At 40.6% G+C, this 18,796-nt stretch overlaps 1 protein-coding gene across 2 annotated transcripts; it reads right to left on the bottom strand.

The window, feature by feature from the left end:
* Positions 1 to 12,186: 12,186 nt before the first annotated feature.
* Positions 12,187 to 16,935, bottom strand: SPIN3 (spindlin family member 3). 2 transcript variants are annotated; one of them, XM_045538267.1, is made up of 2 exons: positions 16,633 to 16,935; positions 12,187 to 16,325 (listed from the first exon to the last, which is right to left on the bottom strand). In XM_045538267.1, exon 2 carries the CDS (start codon positions 16,321 to 16,323, stop codon positions 15,547 to 15,549), a length of 777 nt encoding a protein of 258 aa, XP_045394223.1. In that variant the 5' UTR covers positions 16,324 to 16,325; positions 16,633 to 16,935; the 3' UTR covers positions 12,187 to 15,546. The 2 variants fall into 2 exon arrangements, with proteins under 2 accessions (XP_045394223.1, XP_045394224.1); XM_045538268.1 differs by having other exon boundaries at positions 16,672 to 16,935.
* Positions 16,936 to 18,796: the final 1,861 nt, after the last annotated feature.

The raw sequence follows: 18,796 nt of genomic DNA, 5'->3' as shown, positions 1-18,796 counted from the left end.
GTTGAAACTTAATCTCCAATATGGCACTATTGAGAGGTGAAGCCTTTAAGAGGTGATTGGATCATGAGTGCTCCGCCCACATGAATGCATTAATTCATTCATGAATTAATGGGTTAATGGGTTATCATGGAAATGGAACTGGTGGCTCAAGAAGAGGAAGACACCGGAGCTAGCAGGTGTTAACGCGTTCAGCCCCCTCACATGCTCCATGCCGTCTCCGGACTCTACAGAGAGTCCCCACCAGCAAGAAGGCTCTCACCAGTTATGGCCCCTGGATCTGGGACTTCCTCCAGAACTATAAGAAATAAATTGTATTTCTTTATAAATTACCCAGTTTCAGGTATTTTGTTATAAACAACAGAAAACAGACTAAGGTACCATGACTGAGATTGAACTTCCAGAGTTTATGATCATTTGAAACTTAGGAACTGTGCTGAACTTGCCATAGCCCGACCTTGATCAGACTATTGCTGGCCTGCATGTAATGTAGGGAATGTACCAGCTATTGTATTATCATCTTTTTCAAACCATAAAGCTACACCACACTGCTGCAGGCAAGGACAGAATTTCCCTCAGAGGGAATAAGTTGCCACTCTCAGATTTAATGTGTGAATAGGAAATAACCAGGCGGCATGTCTTATATGAGTGAAGAAAAAATACTCTTAGTAGCTGGGGCCGGTGAAAACTTTGGCCCTGAACTCCACCTTGTGGAGAGGTGTGGAGATGCTGTGAACACTTTCAGTGGTTGGAGGAAGTTGAGCTGTCTTCAGTCAAGTGGAGGCAGGAAGGGAAGGCAGTCAACCTAGCAAGAGACTCTATGATGGGTCTGTGCCTGAATAGTTGTTGTAGTTATGTTCAGTGTAGCATTTTCCTTCTAATGCTACCAAACTTGCAGTAAAATCTCATAAAAGCTTACCTTGTGCCCACTCTTAGCATTAAATAGTAAAGAGGCCATAGTGTTGGTTTCACAGCAGTCACCCATGGAGAACAGCTGTTCCTAGCAGAGATCATTGTCCAAGGATTAGCACCCCAGAAACAAGAGCATGCTATCCTAACAAGAAGACTGGAGCAGAAGAACCTGAGAGGCTTGCTTGTGAGCACATGTGGGGATAATAATATTAAGGATAAATAATCTGAAAGCTCTGTAAAAGGTGAAACCATTTTAGCTGTCAGTATTTACCTGACGACAGGTCTCAGTAAGGTCCATATAATTTTATGTGGAGTCTTTCGATAGGTTTGTCTCCCACACTCCAGCCCTTATTTATCCTTTATAATTCCCCTGGACCTTTTAAAACATGCACCTGATCCTATTGCCACCCTCCTCAAAATCCTCAATACTTTCCATTCTTTCTGTAGAACAGATTCCAAACTCCTTAAGTCCTCATTGAAAGGCCATTGTAGATTACAGTGTTAGATTACACACAACATGTTTCCAACCTCAGCAATCTCTACCCATCTTTCCCCTATCCTCAAGTATGTGGGAGTCCTAGCCATTATATAAAACCTAACAGTGTACTTTTACGAACATAATAACTTAGGCTTTTTTCCCCCAGCTTGGTCCAGCTGTATTTTATCAAGAGGTCTGAGTCTGGATTGGTTACTAAGAGTTTCTTGATCAAGCCCTATCTATATGACAGTTGGTAGAAATTTCTACCAAACTATGGTGAGGCAATCATTGAGATTCTCCAGACCATCATGGATCATTCAGTGGGAAAGTAAGAGTGGATGATGTATCACCAGTTAGCTACCATCTTAACCTGGAAATTAAGACACAGTAAAAAGGAAAGTGCACCAAAATAACCAACCAACAAAACAACCAGTACCCTAGGCAAGATTTATTTTGCTTTGTTCTTTTTTGTCAGTTAATGGCCTTTTAAACTGCAAAATATAACTGAATATGGATTACATTGTAAATACACAATTGACTCATTTCTCTATTTTCTGAGAGACAAAGGAACTGTAGTAGTTTTCTGTGAAAAATTGTAAACCATGTTACAACTTCTCCAGTTTGTAACAGGTCTTTTGAATTTGTATAGGAATGATTTCCTGCCCAGTAGCTGATGCTGTTACTTCTCCTTCAGCTATCTTAAAAAGGAATCTTTCCCTGTGTATTTACCTCATATCTAAAGTCCTCACAATACTTTAAGGCATAATTAAATGTAATTGTTTTTGCTGATTATCAGGATAGAGTCCTAAGGCAGATTCTATTAGGAACTTATTCATAGGATGAGTTGGTCATTTATCCATGTCTACCTATGATAATTATTATGGACAGACATGTCCACACACTGACTTAAAAATGGCTCCTCATGATTCATGACACCACACAACTGACAAGGTCACAAGTGATTTCACACTTTTGTTCTGCTTGGATCCTCGCCAAACCCTGAAAGGTACTTAGGGCTGATAACGGTTCCATGGGACACACCAATGCAACTACTTTGAAGAGAAGTTTGGCATTATTTATTAAAATCAAAGATATACCTACTCTATGGCCCAGCAATTCTAGGCATATGCACTAAGAAACATGTGCAGAAGGAGACATGTGTCAGGATATTTTATAGTAAGAACTAAAAAAACTCAAACTGACAATTACCTGAATATCTATCCTTTCAGAATATATAAATATGTTATGGTATAGACACAAAATGGAATTTTATATATCCACATGAAAAGGTCACAAAAATAATGAATGAAAAAGAGCAGGGCACAAAAGGATTGGCATAGTATGCCATATGGGTAAAAATTTAAAACGCAAAAACAATACTATATCTTTGGGAGATACATAGGTAGTGAAAAAATAAACAGTAGGTAAACAGTAGGAAGGAAACACACCAGCTGTAGTTCAGGGACAAAGGGGAAAAATAGGGTAGGGATAAAATAAGGACTACAAATGTATCTCTAACATTTTATTTCCTTTAAAAAATTGAGGGAAAAAAGATGGAGAAGCAGCAGCAGCAGTAGCAGTGTGGCTTGGGAGTCAGGAAATACTGATTTGAGGCTTGATTCCTTTAGGACCTTACTGTTACTTTAAATCCTTTCCCCTCTCTGGACCTGTTTCATACTCTGTACAAATGAGGAAGTCAACTAGATAATCTCCAAGGCCCACATAGTTCTTAAATTCTATTGTGCTGTTCTTACCATGGGTCCTTGTTTGTATATGCTTACAGCCTTAACTTCCATGTTCCCAGTTAACAATCTTCCATATCTAATTAAAAAATTGACATTTCTACTACTGATACAAAATGTTACAGGGGATTAAAGAGAAGACAAAAAATGAAATATATTAGTCAAATCTTTTTTGTTTGTAAGTGACAGATAATGGAAGCAATATATTGGATAATAATGCTGGAAAGAACAGAGGAAAGAAGTGGCCTAGAACATCTCTAAATCTACAGACTCAAATGGCATAATTATGACAAATTTTTGTTTGTTTGTTTTCATTTTGTCATTTGGTTTTCCCCTGTGGTACCTTAATTCTCATGTATGACTTCTTAATATACCTTGAAAGGTGGCCAGTTACAGGTCCAGGTTTATACAATTATTAATGCAAATTTAAACTACCAATGGATAAAAAGGTGCTGAACTTCAGATCCCAAAAAGTGTGGCTCTAAAATCTCTTATAATTCCTATCATCATGTAGACAAGCATATTTTATAGCTACAGTAACTGCAGGTCTTTAACTAGTTTCTGGCTTTTACACTTATTTCCTATCTGCACTTTTCCTGCAAGAGTAACATTCACTTACTGATTTATAATAAACTTTTTAAAACTTAAATATCCCATTATACCTCTCAAGTGTTTCCTTGTTCATTATGACTAGAACATCACAAAAAAAACCTGTGAGGTGCATGGCTCAGGAGTGCCACACCCCACCCGTAATTCCTTGTGCCTTTAATTTTGTTTCAGAAATTGATGGGCCCAAGGGGAAAGAGAAGTTGACTGATTTCCTCATGTCCCACAGGCAATAGACAGTAGAAGTGGAGCAAGAAGGCTCCCCAGTATCTGCTGCTCCCCACTGGGTTTGTTCAAAATGTACAGCTCAGTGACAGGTGAGAAAACCTCTTTGTTGTCCTGAGGCTGGACAGAGGTGGATGCTTGACTCCAAGAGGAGCCTTGTTTTATTTATTACATCCTCTCAGTGTAAATGGGCTCACTCTGGATAACATCACGGGTCACCCAGGATCGTTATTTGGTACCCTCACAGCCAGAAGCAACATATGGAGAAACCCCTTATTCTGATTGCATCCAGGTCAGGCTCAAGCTGGAACTCCTGCCCAAATTCAGGGGAGATGGAGCAAGAAGTTTAGGGTCTGGTGTCAGGAGCCCAAGGTTGGAGTTCCAGCCCCACTGCTGATTGGCTGCGGGACCTTGGAGGCCTGACACTTCCCTTCTTAGTTTCCTCTTGTGGAAAAAGGAAGGCAAACTTCTGACCTCACAGAGGCATTGGCTCTATCATCTGAAAGAATGGTCATAAAATTATTACTATAATCTCTGCTTTTTCCCTCTCCAACGCTTCTGTGGACCATTGTGGCAAATCCCTTTCTGCTTGTTTTGAGAGGAAAATATCCAGGGCCAGTATTATCTCTCTCAGCTGGCCAGTTAGTCAACAAACACTTCCTGATGCCCTGGAAGGAACCCTGTTCTGTGCTAAGAAATGTCTAGGATTTGGAGAGAAATCCAACCACACAGCTGTTGCCTCTGAAGAGATAACAGAGAAGATGTCATTCTAGGGGAACAGGAGGTAGCAGTAAATAGTGTAACAAAGAGATGAAGGCTATGTAAGTACAATGGAGGGAGCAAGTGACCACGCTAGGGCATTAAACAAAAGACTTCAGAGATGAAATGTTTAAGTTAGAAAAATTGAGCACATTTCACCCAGGAAACAGTGTGAGGAAGCACACTCCAAGCAGGAGAAATAAGTGCAAAAGCCAAGAGATTCAGAACAAGTTGGATTGTTGAGGGAAATGGCCTGGAACATAAGGAGCATGAAATAGTAGTAAATAGTGCAGGAATAGTACATGGTGAAGCTGGAAAGGGAGAAAAAAATCCAGGTCATGAAGAGTCTTGAATGCCAGGCTGAAAAGGTGGTCTTCACTCCAGGCAAATTATGTAATGTCATGCAGTTCAGTGGATGAATTTGTCATGCAAAATTACAAACTACCTTTCCTCCATTATGTGAAACTATCTACTTTAAGAGGCATCATCGATTTCACATGGAATACTGATATGTTAAAATTCATTCCAGTACCTGCCTATCCTTATCCAGGGTGATAGTTTTCAACATAGTCAACCTTAGGACATATGTTCTTTTTCTGCCATGCAGCTGGTAGCACTCATGTGTGTAAGACACTTACATTTTAGTGAATGAAAGGAAGAAGGAATGTGAGAGAAAAGGGATAAGAGGTAAGTATTAGAAAACTATGGGGCTCTCTATCCTTCTTGCGGCCATCACACTATTCCTTAATTCTTCTCTCTTTTCCTATGCAGAATGAAATCTCATAAGGAACAGTCACAATTTCACACAGAGGAACTGATGGCATCCCAAGTACCTGAGGTTTTGAAAAGTAGTGGGCCAAGAACCATTTGGATTACAATGTGACTGGCTGAATCTGACAGTGTGTGCATAATGATTTGTTGACATCCATGTTTAAGCAAAGGAGGCCCTACAGCCAAAGAATATATCCACAAGAATCAACAAATATCCAGAAAATAACAAATCAACAGATATCCATGGGAATCAACAGCTTTAGTAGACCTGAGAGGGTGGTATTGGCAAAGGCTGTGCAAGGCCAGTACCATGCCAGGGTGGATGTTGACTACTGAGGACTCTGTTGAGGCCATCTGCACCACAAATATTCTGTGTTCTGTAACTAAATACTGGTAAGAAGAGCCAAATCCCTGAATGATAGCATCTGGGTAGTACTTGGCTGTGAATATGTAATACAGAGGACAGATATTAGTAATAATAGACTCTTAGGTTAACTAGGGCTCTCTTTTCACTGGCCCTGACTTCTTTTTTTTTTTCTTTTCAGAGACAGAGTCTCACTATATTGCCTGTATGGGCCTCTGACTTCCTTCTTGGTGCTTAGTCGACTGAGTTTAGTGCTAGGCTTTTGGCAGCTCACTTCCCCTCTCTCCCTTTGACTAAGACATTCTTCTGTGATACTCCAACCACCCCATTTGCCCTCTGCTCTGTTATGGGGTGAGAAGATTAAAAAAAATAAACCTCTTACCTTCTAGATGTCTGCTGGCCTCATTCATAGCACTGGGGTGGGTCGAGGGAAACCACATTGTCCCTCAAAATCTTTCCAGCTTTAGAGATGTCTGAGAAAGGCGTGAGTTGAGGGTGCTCAGACTGGTTGACACATTACTTTGATACAATGAAAAGAATGTCATGTATGGGTTCTTGGTGGCAGGCAGGTTTATTCAAAGAAGCTGAAAAGCAGAAAAAGCAGTGTGGAAGAGCTGACATTTGAGACTGAATGTAAAGAATTTGTCAGAAAAAAAGATTTAGGGGACAGGAGGATGGATAAGAAGGAAGAACTTCCAGGACACCACACTCTTCATTTACCTCCTACCTCACTGGTGTTGATATCTCAGTTTCTTGCTTGTGTCTCCTCTTCTCCCTGATTTCTTTATGACTCAGGGCTCTCTTCATGGTCATCTGCTCTTCTCTGTATACACCCATTCTCTAGGGTGATTTCATACAGTCCCAGAGCTTTAAATAATATTTACACAGAAAAATTCCCAAGTTTATGTATCCAGTTCAGCCAGACTTCTCCCCTGAACTGAAGACTCATTATGTTTAATAACTGATCAACAACTCCACTTCGATCTCCTAACAACACCTTAAAACTCAACTTGTCCTAAACTGAGTTCCTGATCTCCCCTCTTCACTCACCCAGACCACTGCCTTCTTCACCTCTGGGCATGGCAATTCCATCTTTCCAGTTGTTTAGTCCAAAAATTTTGGAGCCACCAAGGACTCCTCTTCTATTTCTTTCACATTTCATTTCTAATTTGTAAGAAAATCCTGCTGGCTCTTACTTCAAAATATATCCAAAATCCAAATACCTCTCACCACCTCTGTTTTTACCTCTCAGATATCTTCATCTTACACATGGGATACTTCAATACCCTAACCAGTTTCTCTGCTTCCACAATTTTGCCCACTATAGCCTGTGCTCAAAATAGCAGAGAGCTCCTTTAAAAACATAAGTCAGGTCAATTCTCCGCTCAAAATCTGCAATGACTCTGTGGACATGGAGATGCAACACCAAGGTTATGCTTCTATGATGGACTTATTACCCCGCTTCAGCTGTCATACCCATTAGGAATTGCCTCAGCTGCAGAGAGTAGCCTTGTCCAAGGTCACACCCCTTCCTGGGGCAGTCTATATCCAATGACTGAACAGTGTAGGAATTTAAAGGTCTGTCAATCTTGCCCCAATCCTGAAGGGCCATTCTAGCTCCAGAGCTTCCTGTGGGCATAGCTAACACTATAATTGAATCTTTTTCAGAGCTTGACTTCTCCCTTGGTGCTTCTTCTGCTTTCCCATTTCTGCCATAAGAATAGACACCAAGGGCACTGATTAATAAATCTCTTGCAGGATTAATTTTGTTGCAGGGTCTATTTCCTGGGGAACCCAACTTGTGACAGGCTCCCCATTCCATGCAGAATAATTGCCAAAGTCCCTACAACGCTTTACAAGGCCTTATATGATTTGACTCCTCATTTCCTCTCTGACTTCTCCTACGTCTCTCTCTTTCACCTATGTAGCGCCAGCCAAACCAGTCTCCTTGCTAGTCTTTGAACATGCCAAAGACACACCTATCTTAGGGCCTTCCCTCTAGTAGTTCCTTTTACCTAGAATACTCTTTCTCTAGATATATGCTTTGCTAACTCTCACTTCCTTCATTTCTTCGCTCAAATATTACCTTCTTCATGGAGTTTACCCTAATTGCCCTATTTAATATTGCAACCCCACACTCCCTTTCCCTCTTACCCTGTTCTAATTTTCTTTTTCCATAAGAGTTATCACTTTTTGACATCTCACACAATTTACTTACTTATTATGTTATTGTTAGCATCCTCTTGCTTGAACATAAGCTCCATGAGGATAGGGATCATTGTTTTGTTTATGAAATATCCCAAGTGCCTACTTACAGTGCCTGGAACAAAGTAGGAGCTAAATAAATTTGTTGAACAAATGAATGAATAAAGTGCATTTAACAGTAAGAACAAAGTGTTTGTTGAAGGAAGATGATAGAGAGAGAAGAATATGAATGAGTCATGGGGAAGATCACAGCTGTGAATCACTTTGACTTCTCCCTTGGTGCTCCTGCTTCTTTCCCATTTCTTTATGGAAATATTAGCAAAAAATAATGGCAAGAGTACTACTTGTCATCAAGAGACCTAGGTTCATGTCCAGCACTCTTACTAGCTATGTAACCCAGTTTTCTCTCTAAACTTGATTTCCCTATCTGTAAAATGGAGACAGTAACCCTTAGCTTCCAGTATTGTGTGAAGACTAAGATGTGCTTGTTGCATATTAGGTGTTCAACAAATGCTTATTGCTATCCCAACATCCTCCAGAGACAAATCATATAAATTAAATGGTGCAAATGTCTCGTAGTTTGTGCTTGAAAATGCAACCAGAAAAATAGGTATGCACATTCATTACCTTTTATGTGGGCTTCAACTTTATACTATGTACTTACCTGTTTCATGGATTTGGGATAAAGTAAGAAATCTGCCCCATTCCCATTCAGTCAGTGACCTCTTAGCCCCTTTATTTACTCTGTAGGATAAGGATAGCAACAGGAAAACACACAAACATGTTGTCAGTAATGTCCTTTGACCTCCACAAGAATACCAGAAAATGTGAGACATAGCATTAGCTGTACTGAACAGTAGAGAAAAATCATGGGCTCTAGGTCTCAGTGTTAAACACATTGCTGAATTAATAGCCATAGATAAATGACATCAGCTATCCCAGCCTTTCAACTTGTTTTTCTCTCTAAAACACTCATCCTTTAAATCATTGCATGGGCTGGCTGCTCATCATTCAGTTATTTGCTCAAATATCTACTCACAACTCAGGCCTTTCTCTGACAACGTCTAGCTGAAGTAGCCCCCTTATTTCAGTTAATCTCCATCTATTGTTCTGCTTTATTTTCTTCATTCAACTTATCACTCTTTGAAATTTAGAGGTTGTTTGTCTACATCTTTCTTTCTTTCTTTTTTTTTTTTTGAGACAGAGTCTCGCTCTGTTGCCCGGGCTAGAGTGAGTGCCGTGGCATCAGCATAGTTCACAGCAACCTCAAACTCCTGGGCTTAAGCGATCCTACTGCCTCAGGCTCCCGAGTAGCTGGGACTACAGGCATGCACCACCATGCCCGGCTATTTTTTTTCTATATATATTTTTAGTTGGCCAGATAATTTCTATTTTTTCAGTAGAGACAGGGTCTCACTCTTGCTCAGGCTGGTCTCGAACTCCTGACCTTGAGCGATCCACCCGCCTCGGCCTCCCAGAGTGCTAGGATTATAGGTGTGAGCCACCGCGCTCGGCCTGTTTGTCTATATCTTTCTTGTCTTTTCCCCTCTATGAGAATCTAAGCTCCCTGAGAGTATGGAAAGCATCTATCTCCTTCATCACTATTTGATGGACAAATCCATCAATCAATGAATAAATAAATGATTGAATCTACAAAACAGGAAAATGCCCGGCTCCCCCAGGAATGTTATGAAGATTAATGAGCTCTTGAGAAAGCGATCTCAGTTCTTAGCAGAGAAGGAAAGAACCACAATGTACATACATAGAATTACTTAAATAATTCTTTTCACATTTCAGTAATGGAATTTCTGGAACTATATTCACTAATTAAATGTCAATGGAGGTTAGTGCTAAGGATATAGTTTCTCATTTAGCACTCACGAGAACCCAGAAGAGTAAGGATTATTACCCCCACTATCAAGATGAGGAATAGGCTCACAAAAATTAAGTCCAACCAGCTGATCCTATTTTATTTCTCTTATTTTTCGCTCTCTTGGGAGCATGTGCCCTCAGATCTATGCTTCTTAAACTAAGGTCAAGCATACCACCCGCTTCGTTGAAATGGTCCTATCCGAAAGCAGTGAGGGAAGAAAATAAAGCTGTACTAGTTTAGTCACTGGTTGCCCAAAATCCTAGTTGAAAGAGATATGTGTAATTTGGAACTTTGTAGGAGTGGAAAAGGTGAATTCTTTACCCTAAACTAAGCTTAGTGAGAGCAAAAGCAAGGGAAAGGAGACTTATCAGGAGATAAGACTGGGGCAAGAAAAACCTAATTTCCTAGACAATTGTTTCCTAATCATTACTCAAGATAAGAATCCCATGGGGCATTTTGTAAAGCTTTCCCAGTTTCCTCCCTGTGAGATTTTAATTAAATCTAAGGTGGGGCTTAGCAATTTATATTTAACAATCACCCCAGGTAAATTTTATCATCAGGTAAGCTTAGGAAATTATGACTCTGGCTTCACTCAATTGCCACTTGTAAGTCAGTGAGTTTTCAATGTGGCGTCCCAGGACCAGCAGCATCAGTCTTATGTGGGAATTTGTATAAATATAAATCCTTGGACCCCACCCTAGACCTGCTAAATCAGAATCTCCAGCAATCTGTATTTTAATAAGTTCTCCAGGTGATTTTGATGTGTGCTAAAGTTGGAGAACCACTATACTAAAGATAATCTAATCATGGCCAACAACAAAACACTGTGATTGTTCAACCTCCATGCACAAGAAATGGCATAAAATGAAGTAGACTGGTAAAGCTGTTCAGCCCCCAGGAAGGGCATCCACCCAAAATACGGCTCCAAGGGCAACCCTCCCAGAAAACAAAAAGAGGCTATCTGACCAGAGGACTCGCTCAACTGTCAGGACAGGGAGTCCTTGTCTAACAGGTTATGATATATGCTTTGGGCCAGAAACTACTGTGTATTGTTTCATATTTCCTCCCTTTTCCAAATGGTAGTTTTATTATAAGTCTCTGGTTATCTCTCCACCAGTGTATATTGGGTATGTTCAGGTGAAGGGTAGTATATAATTTAACTATAAGTGACCAGACTGCTAGGAAGATGGATCTTAAGATGGCTGCATATCAACTAGAGATCCTGAACTTAATGCTAAAAAGAACAATTGGGCAAGACTTTAGGTTTTCCCCCTGTGGGGACATAAATTCATTACATGTCAGTGTGGGCATTTTTGAAAGTGAATGTGTGGGAAGAAAGGTGTCCAAGGATGCTAAGTACTCAAAAGAAGAAGATATACTACATATTTGTGATTGGTTCATAGCATTCCTTCTTCATTTCCCCAAAGCCCTTGATTTTACTGGGAATCCATTTGATTCAAGAGATATATACCCTAGGGTTCAGGGATGGAGCATATGACCTTGCTAAGCCAATCCAGTGTATTTCATCCCGGGGACTTCAGTGATTAATCCGGGGGTAGAACTTAATCCAGTTGAGAATGCATCATAGGACATAGGGTATCTATCTTTCTCTAGGCTGGACTGCTGAAGCCTGTAACTGCTGGTCCAATTTTGCTATAAGGCAAGGTAGCATGAGAATAAAACTGACACACAGAGGGAAAATCCTGAAGAATCACAGACATCGAGCCTGAGCCCCAATTTAAACTATGCCTGAAGCCCACCTGACCTCTGGATATTTTTTTTAGTTATATGGATCAATGATGTTTGGTAACTGTTTAAACCTGTTCAAAATGGGTTTCCTGTTGCGTACACGGAAGTTCTGTTAGAAAAGGTAAATCAAAACTATTAGCATATATTTGCATATGGCAATAGATGTGAATGCAAGTTTGAATAGACAAAATGATTGTTCATTTCAGTTTTGGATTACTGATTACAGTACATTAACTTTTCCCACAGCTTCAATGTATAATTGATTTTCCCTTTAACTTCCCTCAATAAAAATATACTGGCCTCTCTCGAAGAGTTCTTCTCACAAAATATATCATGTTCACATATATTTCATATTCTACTAGTAGGAAAAATTTGGCAGAAATTTTGGGTTTGTAGGGTCATGTAAGTTTTCATTACACTGGGTTAGGGTTTGAAGGTTTGAATTAATCATGCCTTCTTCCCTTCCAGATTCTGAAACAATTAAAAAATATACACAAGAATCAAATAGGGATTAAAATATCAGCTTTAATATACTGTTAAGTGAAAAAAGCAAAATTCAGAACAGCATATATAGTATGCCACCACTTGTATAAAAAAAAACCCAATATACACACATACCCATACACAATATGCTTGTAAATACATGGAGTATCTCTGGAAGGATACATAAGTAACTGGTAACAGTGGTTACCTTTGGAAAGTAGGACTGGGGAACCGAGGCCAGGGATGGGAAGGAGGAAAAGAGACTTACTTTTTATTGTATACCCTTTGTACTGTTTGAATTTTACCATAGGCATGTGTTATTTTTCTTAAAAAGCAATTTATATATTAAAATTAAAAAAGAATAAAAATAGACACTAGCTTTATAGCTAATAGATAGCACTGGATTGGAGAACATGGCTTGGACCTGAGGCTGAAATGAATTTCTACCTCAAGTCTAAGGACTTTGGGATCCCCCACCCCAATGGGAGAATTATGTCTATAGAGCAGATGTTCACCCAGCCATGTAGTGAAGGACTGCAGTCTTTTCCACATCTTGCTGTGTGGAGTGAGGTCAAGAGTCAAAAAGAGCCTAGCTTGCCTATTCATTGTAACCCTTTTCTCAATCTCATCAAACTATTCCTCATCCCACACATAAGATTGAATGAGTGGCAAGAAAAGATGGGTAGAAACTTTCTTCCAAATATTTTTGAGAGATGCAAGTCTTTTTTTTTTCTTCTTGAATCAGGAACATGGAGAAAAGCAGAAGATAGATCCCATCACACTCTTGGGCAATTTTGTTCTCTTAAGCCACAGTGGTTAACACTCAAGACTCTAGTCAACAAAGAGGGCTGTGGCTGTCCCCTTCTGGGGGGGGGACAAGCAGTGTCCTAGGAAAGTTCTGCTGCCATCTGTGCAAGATTGGTGAGCAGTTTTGCTTTTGCCCCCAAAAGGCTCTGAAATGAGCCCAAATTTGGCAGTAATTAAATGAACTCCAAGGTTATCTTATACCCTAGGCTGAAAATTCACTCACTATTTTATCCCCAATTTACAATTATGCCCAGCAATATTACCTGACATAGCTTATAATAATTATATAATGACCCCCAAAGACACCATTAAAATACTCCAAAGAATACAATGTCAGAAACATAATGAAACTTCCTTAATTTGAACTATATGACCCCACTCCCCACCAAATATTAAACTCCAAGGGAAAAATAAATGCCCCAAATTAAATTTCTAATTTAAAGTCCAAAGAATTACAGTCCAAAATTCTGCCTTTCCCAATTTCTTGTTTTTCTTATTTCAGCCATACAGATTTCATAAAGATGTCTGAGAAGATATAGGGTTCCTTCAGCAGCTGCAGCCTGGCTGTCTTCCTCTTGATTGGGTGTAGTTCCTTCAGGACCTCAGGAGCTGAATTAATCTAACCCCACAATTGCATGTTATACATTTTTTAAGAGTCCAAAGGGTCAATAAGACATAAGATTATCACAGTATCAGCCTCACATCCAAAAAATTAAAAAGTACACTAATTTCCAGCCACCAGAACAGTTTTCCCAAGCAAATTTATGCCCCCAGGACTTAGTACATAGGGCAATACAGACCCACATTGCTGTTGTCAGTCAAATATCACAGCAGAGACTTAGTGGCATCAAAAAGAAGGAAAGTAGACAGAGAAAACATGGGAGAAAAGAGAATATCTTCTTGGTTTCATCCTCAGCAGGATGCCAGTCTGTCTCCACTCCATGACCTGTGAACTTAAACTAATTTGGAAGATGTCTCCCAAGTGGTTGATTGCACTGCCATGAGTCCCAGCCCCAAATGTGCAGAAGTCCAAGGCCTTGTTAGCCTGTTACTGCTAATGGAACTTCTGTCAGAACCCCAATGAGAAGGCATTGGCTTTGGCGAGGTGTTTCTCTCCAAAACCTTGCTTACTTTTCAATGTTTCTTTCCTAGGCTTTGCTTAACCTTCACTAAGGCCTTTAATAATGGAATGTACAAGGCCCCTTCCATTGCTTCTTTTCTGACACAGTAGGGCTTACCCTTAACTGCACATGAGTTTCTCAGGACCATCCAAGAATCAAAATTGAGTTGAAAATGAAAACGCTAACAAAAATCTATTAGATTTCTATCTACCAATGCCAGCACTGAAAACATCATTAAGACTATAGGTTATCTAACACTAATTGTGTTCCACAGTCCTGCTGGGACACCATAATAGATGAGTGCACCTGTTCCTGCAAGGAAGCAAAATCTATTTTCAGCCTTTCCTATTTCTAGCAAGTGCCTTGCCCACCTCATATTCTGGAATTCTGAAGTCTTCTAAGAATCAAATCTAAAACCTAATCTAAAACTTCTGAAAAAGTCTCTCTTGGTACAGGAAAGAAGTATATATCTCATTCTGATTCCAGAGTTCTTTTCTTCCATTTTGAGGTTCTGCATAAACTTGTCAACTGTTGCTAAACCTAGCTTTTGCACTGTGACTGAGGACTCCAAGTAGAGCCTGGCTTAATGTTCTACTAGCTGGCAAAGCCCACTTATGCTAAAGTCTCCCTGCACAGCCTGCATCTGTTAAAACTCACTCCATGTCTGCAGATACCAGCCATAACTATTGCAAAGAGAGACACTAATGTCATTGATGACCAAAACCTTCCATTAAGCTCCACCAGAAATCTTGATCACTCCACTTGGAGTTTGGTCCCTAAATGTTTGTCTTCTTACCAGTTTTGTAAGATTTCTCAGACGATGCTTATGTACTAAAATGCAAAGTAATTATCCTCTTATTTCTGAACCAGTTGAGCAATAGGTGCAAGACTCAGAAAGGGAGCAAAATATCAGCCTTACTTTTAGTACAGTTATAGTTATAATTGAGAATGCAACTTGAACAGGAGACCAAAATAGGATTTATGCTCCTCCCCAAGTTAGACTTTAGAAGCCACCTTGGGGGGGGGCGGGATTTGAGATTGCAAAGACATTTACCCAGCCAGTCACGTGGGATATCTCAGGAAGCTTCACAGCTCAATGAGTCCAAGTGCCAAAAAGAGTGAGGTGAGAGCTGTTCAGCTACGTTGAACCTATTAACACCACCCAAGATAAAAGTATGGGCCAATGGATGTCAGACTTTACCCTTCTCACTAATCAGTGAATTCAATCATTCTCCTGTGGAGAGGAACCAGAACCAGTGAAAAGGTTGGAGAGAAGGGCAAAAGGTTTCTTTCAAAAACATCTGAGAGGGCGGAAGTTCCCATTTTTTTTTTTTTTGCCAGGCAAAAACGTGCAAAAAGGGAGAAGATGGTTTTTACAAACTGGAAAGCAATCAAGACTTTTTGTGTCTACAGATTTTACAGTCTTATATGTTTGGCAAGTTTCAAGATGACTTCTAAGATGTTTTTACCAAATCGTAGACATAAATATGGAAATCATCATCAAATTTGATGAAGTACACAGAGGGTTTGGCTTCTACCTGATGAATGACCATGCCAGTTCTCTTGGAGCCATCATCTTTGGCATATTCCACCTGTTTGCCTACTAGGCTGTCTACGACTTCTCCTGGCTCCCTCTCTGTGGCAGGAGAATCATTAGAATCTTGAAGGATGCGGAGGTCACCGTCTTTATAATCATCTAAGAGCTGGTACATATATAATACAGGATCTTTCTCATAGGTAATGTAAAACCATGTGTTCATGACAGGTGCCTGAGCTAAGACCATCCCCCTCCATTCATTTTTGGAACCTTCCTCTGTCTCAAAAATATGTTCCACTGCTTTGCCAATCATGATTTCTGCTAAATGTGTATCACTGATTCTAGATGATGCAACTCTATTAGGAAGGACTTCAAGTGATGATACTCTTTCATCTCTGTGCAGTTCTAATCCATAAACACAGTCAAATCCATCATATTTGATAAGATACAGAGAGGGATTTACAGGTACCTGATCCAGAACGGTTCCCTTCCACTGTGTAAGAGGTTCATCTCCATCTTTCCATCCGTGCTGAATTCTGCAGCCCACTATGTTTCTCCGAGGTTGGGAGGTGGGTCTGCTCCTATGTTTCTTGTGCGCAGTCTTTCTCTTCATCACGGTAACAGACACACTGCCGTGTCCTGCGCCTGTTCTGGACCGCTGCCCTGCAGCCGCCTTTCCAAATGGGGTCTTCATGCCTGTGAGGAGCACATTCGCCAGGTGGATCGAAAAAGGAAATTAAGAAAAAATAAATTCAGTGCATGAAACACGGTGCGCTTTTTCTCCTTATCAGCTCACCCCGTGCACCCACGCCTGTTTTTCCCGAAAGCTACATAGCAAAGCTGGAAATCAAGGCTGCGTGCCTGCATTAACCTTCCTCCCCAGCTCGGTTCCGCTACGCTACAGCAAGGAAGCTGCGGTTAGGTCGAAGAAATAGGAGGCATTCCCCCATTCCCCTCGCACTGCATCCAACACTATCACGGCCTGTAGGCGCAGATTCCCCACCGTCCCGGATCGCTGGCCTCACGTGCCCAAATCGGACACCTCGTCGCTGCCTCCGCAGTGACCCTGTGGCGAAGGAAGATCAGCAGGCGTCCAGCCGGGTGGTTTCAGGAGCTGGGAGAGGACGATCTGTAGGCGAGGAGTGTGTCTAGGAGGGCGGCAGGGCCGGCAAAGAGGACCGTGGTGGCGTCTCCAGTGCTTGGATCCTGAGCCCTCCACCTCCCTGTAGCCGGCAGCGGCCCCCCTGCCACATCGGACTCCCACTAGCTGCTGCAGCCGCCGCAGTCTCCTCCCTCTTTTCCTAGCGCAGCGGCCTGCCAGGAGAGAGGCCTCCCCTTCCTGCCAAACGCCGCGGCGCCCCTCCTCCGCCACCCCCCCACCAACCAGCCCCACAGCCCCGGGCAGGGGAAGCCCCGCCTCTTCCCCCAAATCAGGAGCTGTCGGGCACACAATCACCTCTCTCACACCGCGTAGGTTCACTTCCTCCAGTTCAGTATCGCCCCCCTCCGACTGTCCACCTCCACCTCCACCTCCACCTTCACCCTCACCCTCTCAGCGCCCGTCCCCCATATGCTTTCCATCTTCCAAGAATTCTTCCCTTTCTCTTCTCCCGTGCCCTTATGGGGTTATTCTTTATATACAAAAACTTGCCTTTCCTGTCATTGAAGGGGATTTGGGGTAGGATGAGAGAAATGCGCTATTGCTCAGTGTTCAGTCTGCCATTTTGACCCAATCTACATAATTTTTACTGACTTGTTGTTCCATTTACTTCCTGAGGATTTTTTCTTTCTTTTTTAAAAATCTTTTCCCCCAGTTGCAAATGAATTGCATGCACAATGTGGACACTTCGTAAAAATAAAAAACTTGACATGAATAGAAAATAAACTGTAAGCCCACCTCCCATTTCCCAGGGTTCAGAGCAAAATATTAACACTCATTATTCCCTTTGCATTTTTCTAAGCTTTTACAAAGCTAAGGTAATCTTTTTTGTATAGTCCAAAACTAGAGGCAGAACTGGGATAATGATGTATATACAATTTCATGCTCTGCCCTTTTCCATACAGAATAAGCATTTGCTTGGGTTTTTTGATATTTTCTGAAAACATGTTTTATAGTAGCTTCATAAAAATTCAGCACAAATTCTTTTTTTCATACTTTTTACCATTCCCTCCTATCTTCAGACGTTTAGATTTTTTTAATGTTTATAAATTGTGTTTGCACATGAGTTATCAATCTGTTCACTCGAACAGAATAAATAACTTAGACACCAAACTTATAATCAGAACAATTGGTGTAATTATAATAAGAATTTATTATTTCAACGTTGTGAGATCATAACTCTTCAGAGAAAGACTTATTTTAGAAGTGATTCAACCATTTTTATCATTACAGCCATTCTAGTGGGTGTGACATGGTATCTCATTGTGGTTTTAATTTACATTTCCCTAATAACTAATGATGGTGAACATCTTTTTTGTGTACTTGTTGAACATTTGTGTACCTTGGGAGAAATGTCTATTCATGTTTTTTATCCAATTTTATTTGAAATGTTTGTTGCTGAGCTGTTAATTACTCTTTTTAAATTCTGGGTAGGAGAACCTTAGCAGAAATATGATTTGAAATTATTATCTCTCATTCTGGGGGATGTCTTTTCACTTTTTTTGATAGTGTTTTTGATGTGCAAAAGTTTTAAACCTGATGAAGTCCAATTTATGTATGTGTCAACAGAAAAGAAGCCAAACTCTGTAAAATAATTTAAAGAGGTTCATTCTGAGCCAAATTTGAGGACCATGGCCTGGAGCCATGCCCAAGAAGACTTGAGCAAGTAGACTTGCTGTGGTTGGGTTACAGTTAGGTTTTATACATTTCAGGGAGAAAGGAATTACATGTAAAGTCTTAAATCAACACATGGAAGGTGTATGTTGCTTTGACCTGAAAAGGTGGGACATCTCAAGTGGGGGCTTACAGGTTATGGGTGGGCTTAAAGACTCTTTGATTTGTAAGTGGTTAAAGAAATGAAGCTTTGTCTAAAGGCTTGGAATGTTTTAAGTTAAGTTAAGGAAGTCTGTCAATCAGACACAAGCTGCTGTCCAGACTCAAGTTATTTGTTATGTAAACTGAGAACCTGCAGGTTTGTCTTGCATAGCCTTATGCCTGTTAATGAGTT

The sequence above is a fragment of the Lemur catta genome, chromosome X, assembly GCF_020740605.2.
Source record: "Lemur catta isolate mLemCat1 chromosome X, mLemCat1.pri, whole genome shotgun sequence".
Lineage (NCBI taxonomy): Eukaryota > Metazoa > Chordata > Mammalia > Primates > Lemuridae > Lemur > Lemur catta.
Note: the sequence above shows the minus strand (reverse complement) of the source record. Positions and strands in the feature narration are given on the sequence as shown.

Bases quoted from the DNA above. Each gene is read 5' to 3' on its own strand.
- SPIN3 (XM_045538267.1), bottom strand. From the start codon at position 16,323: ATGAAGACCCCATTTGGAAAGGCGGCTGCAGGGCAGCGGTCCAGAACA.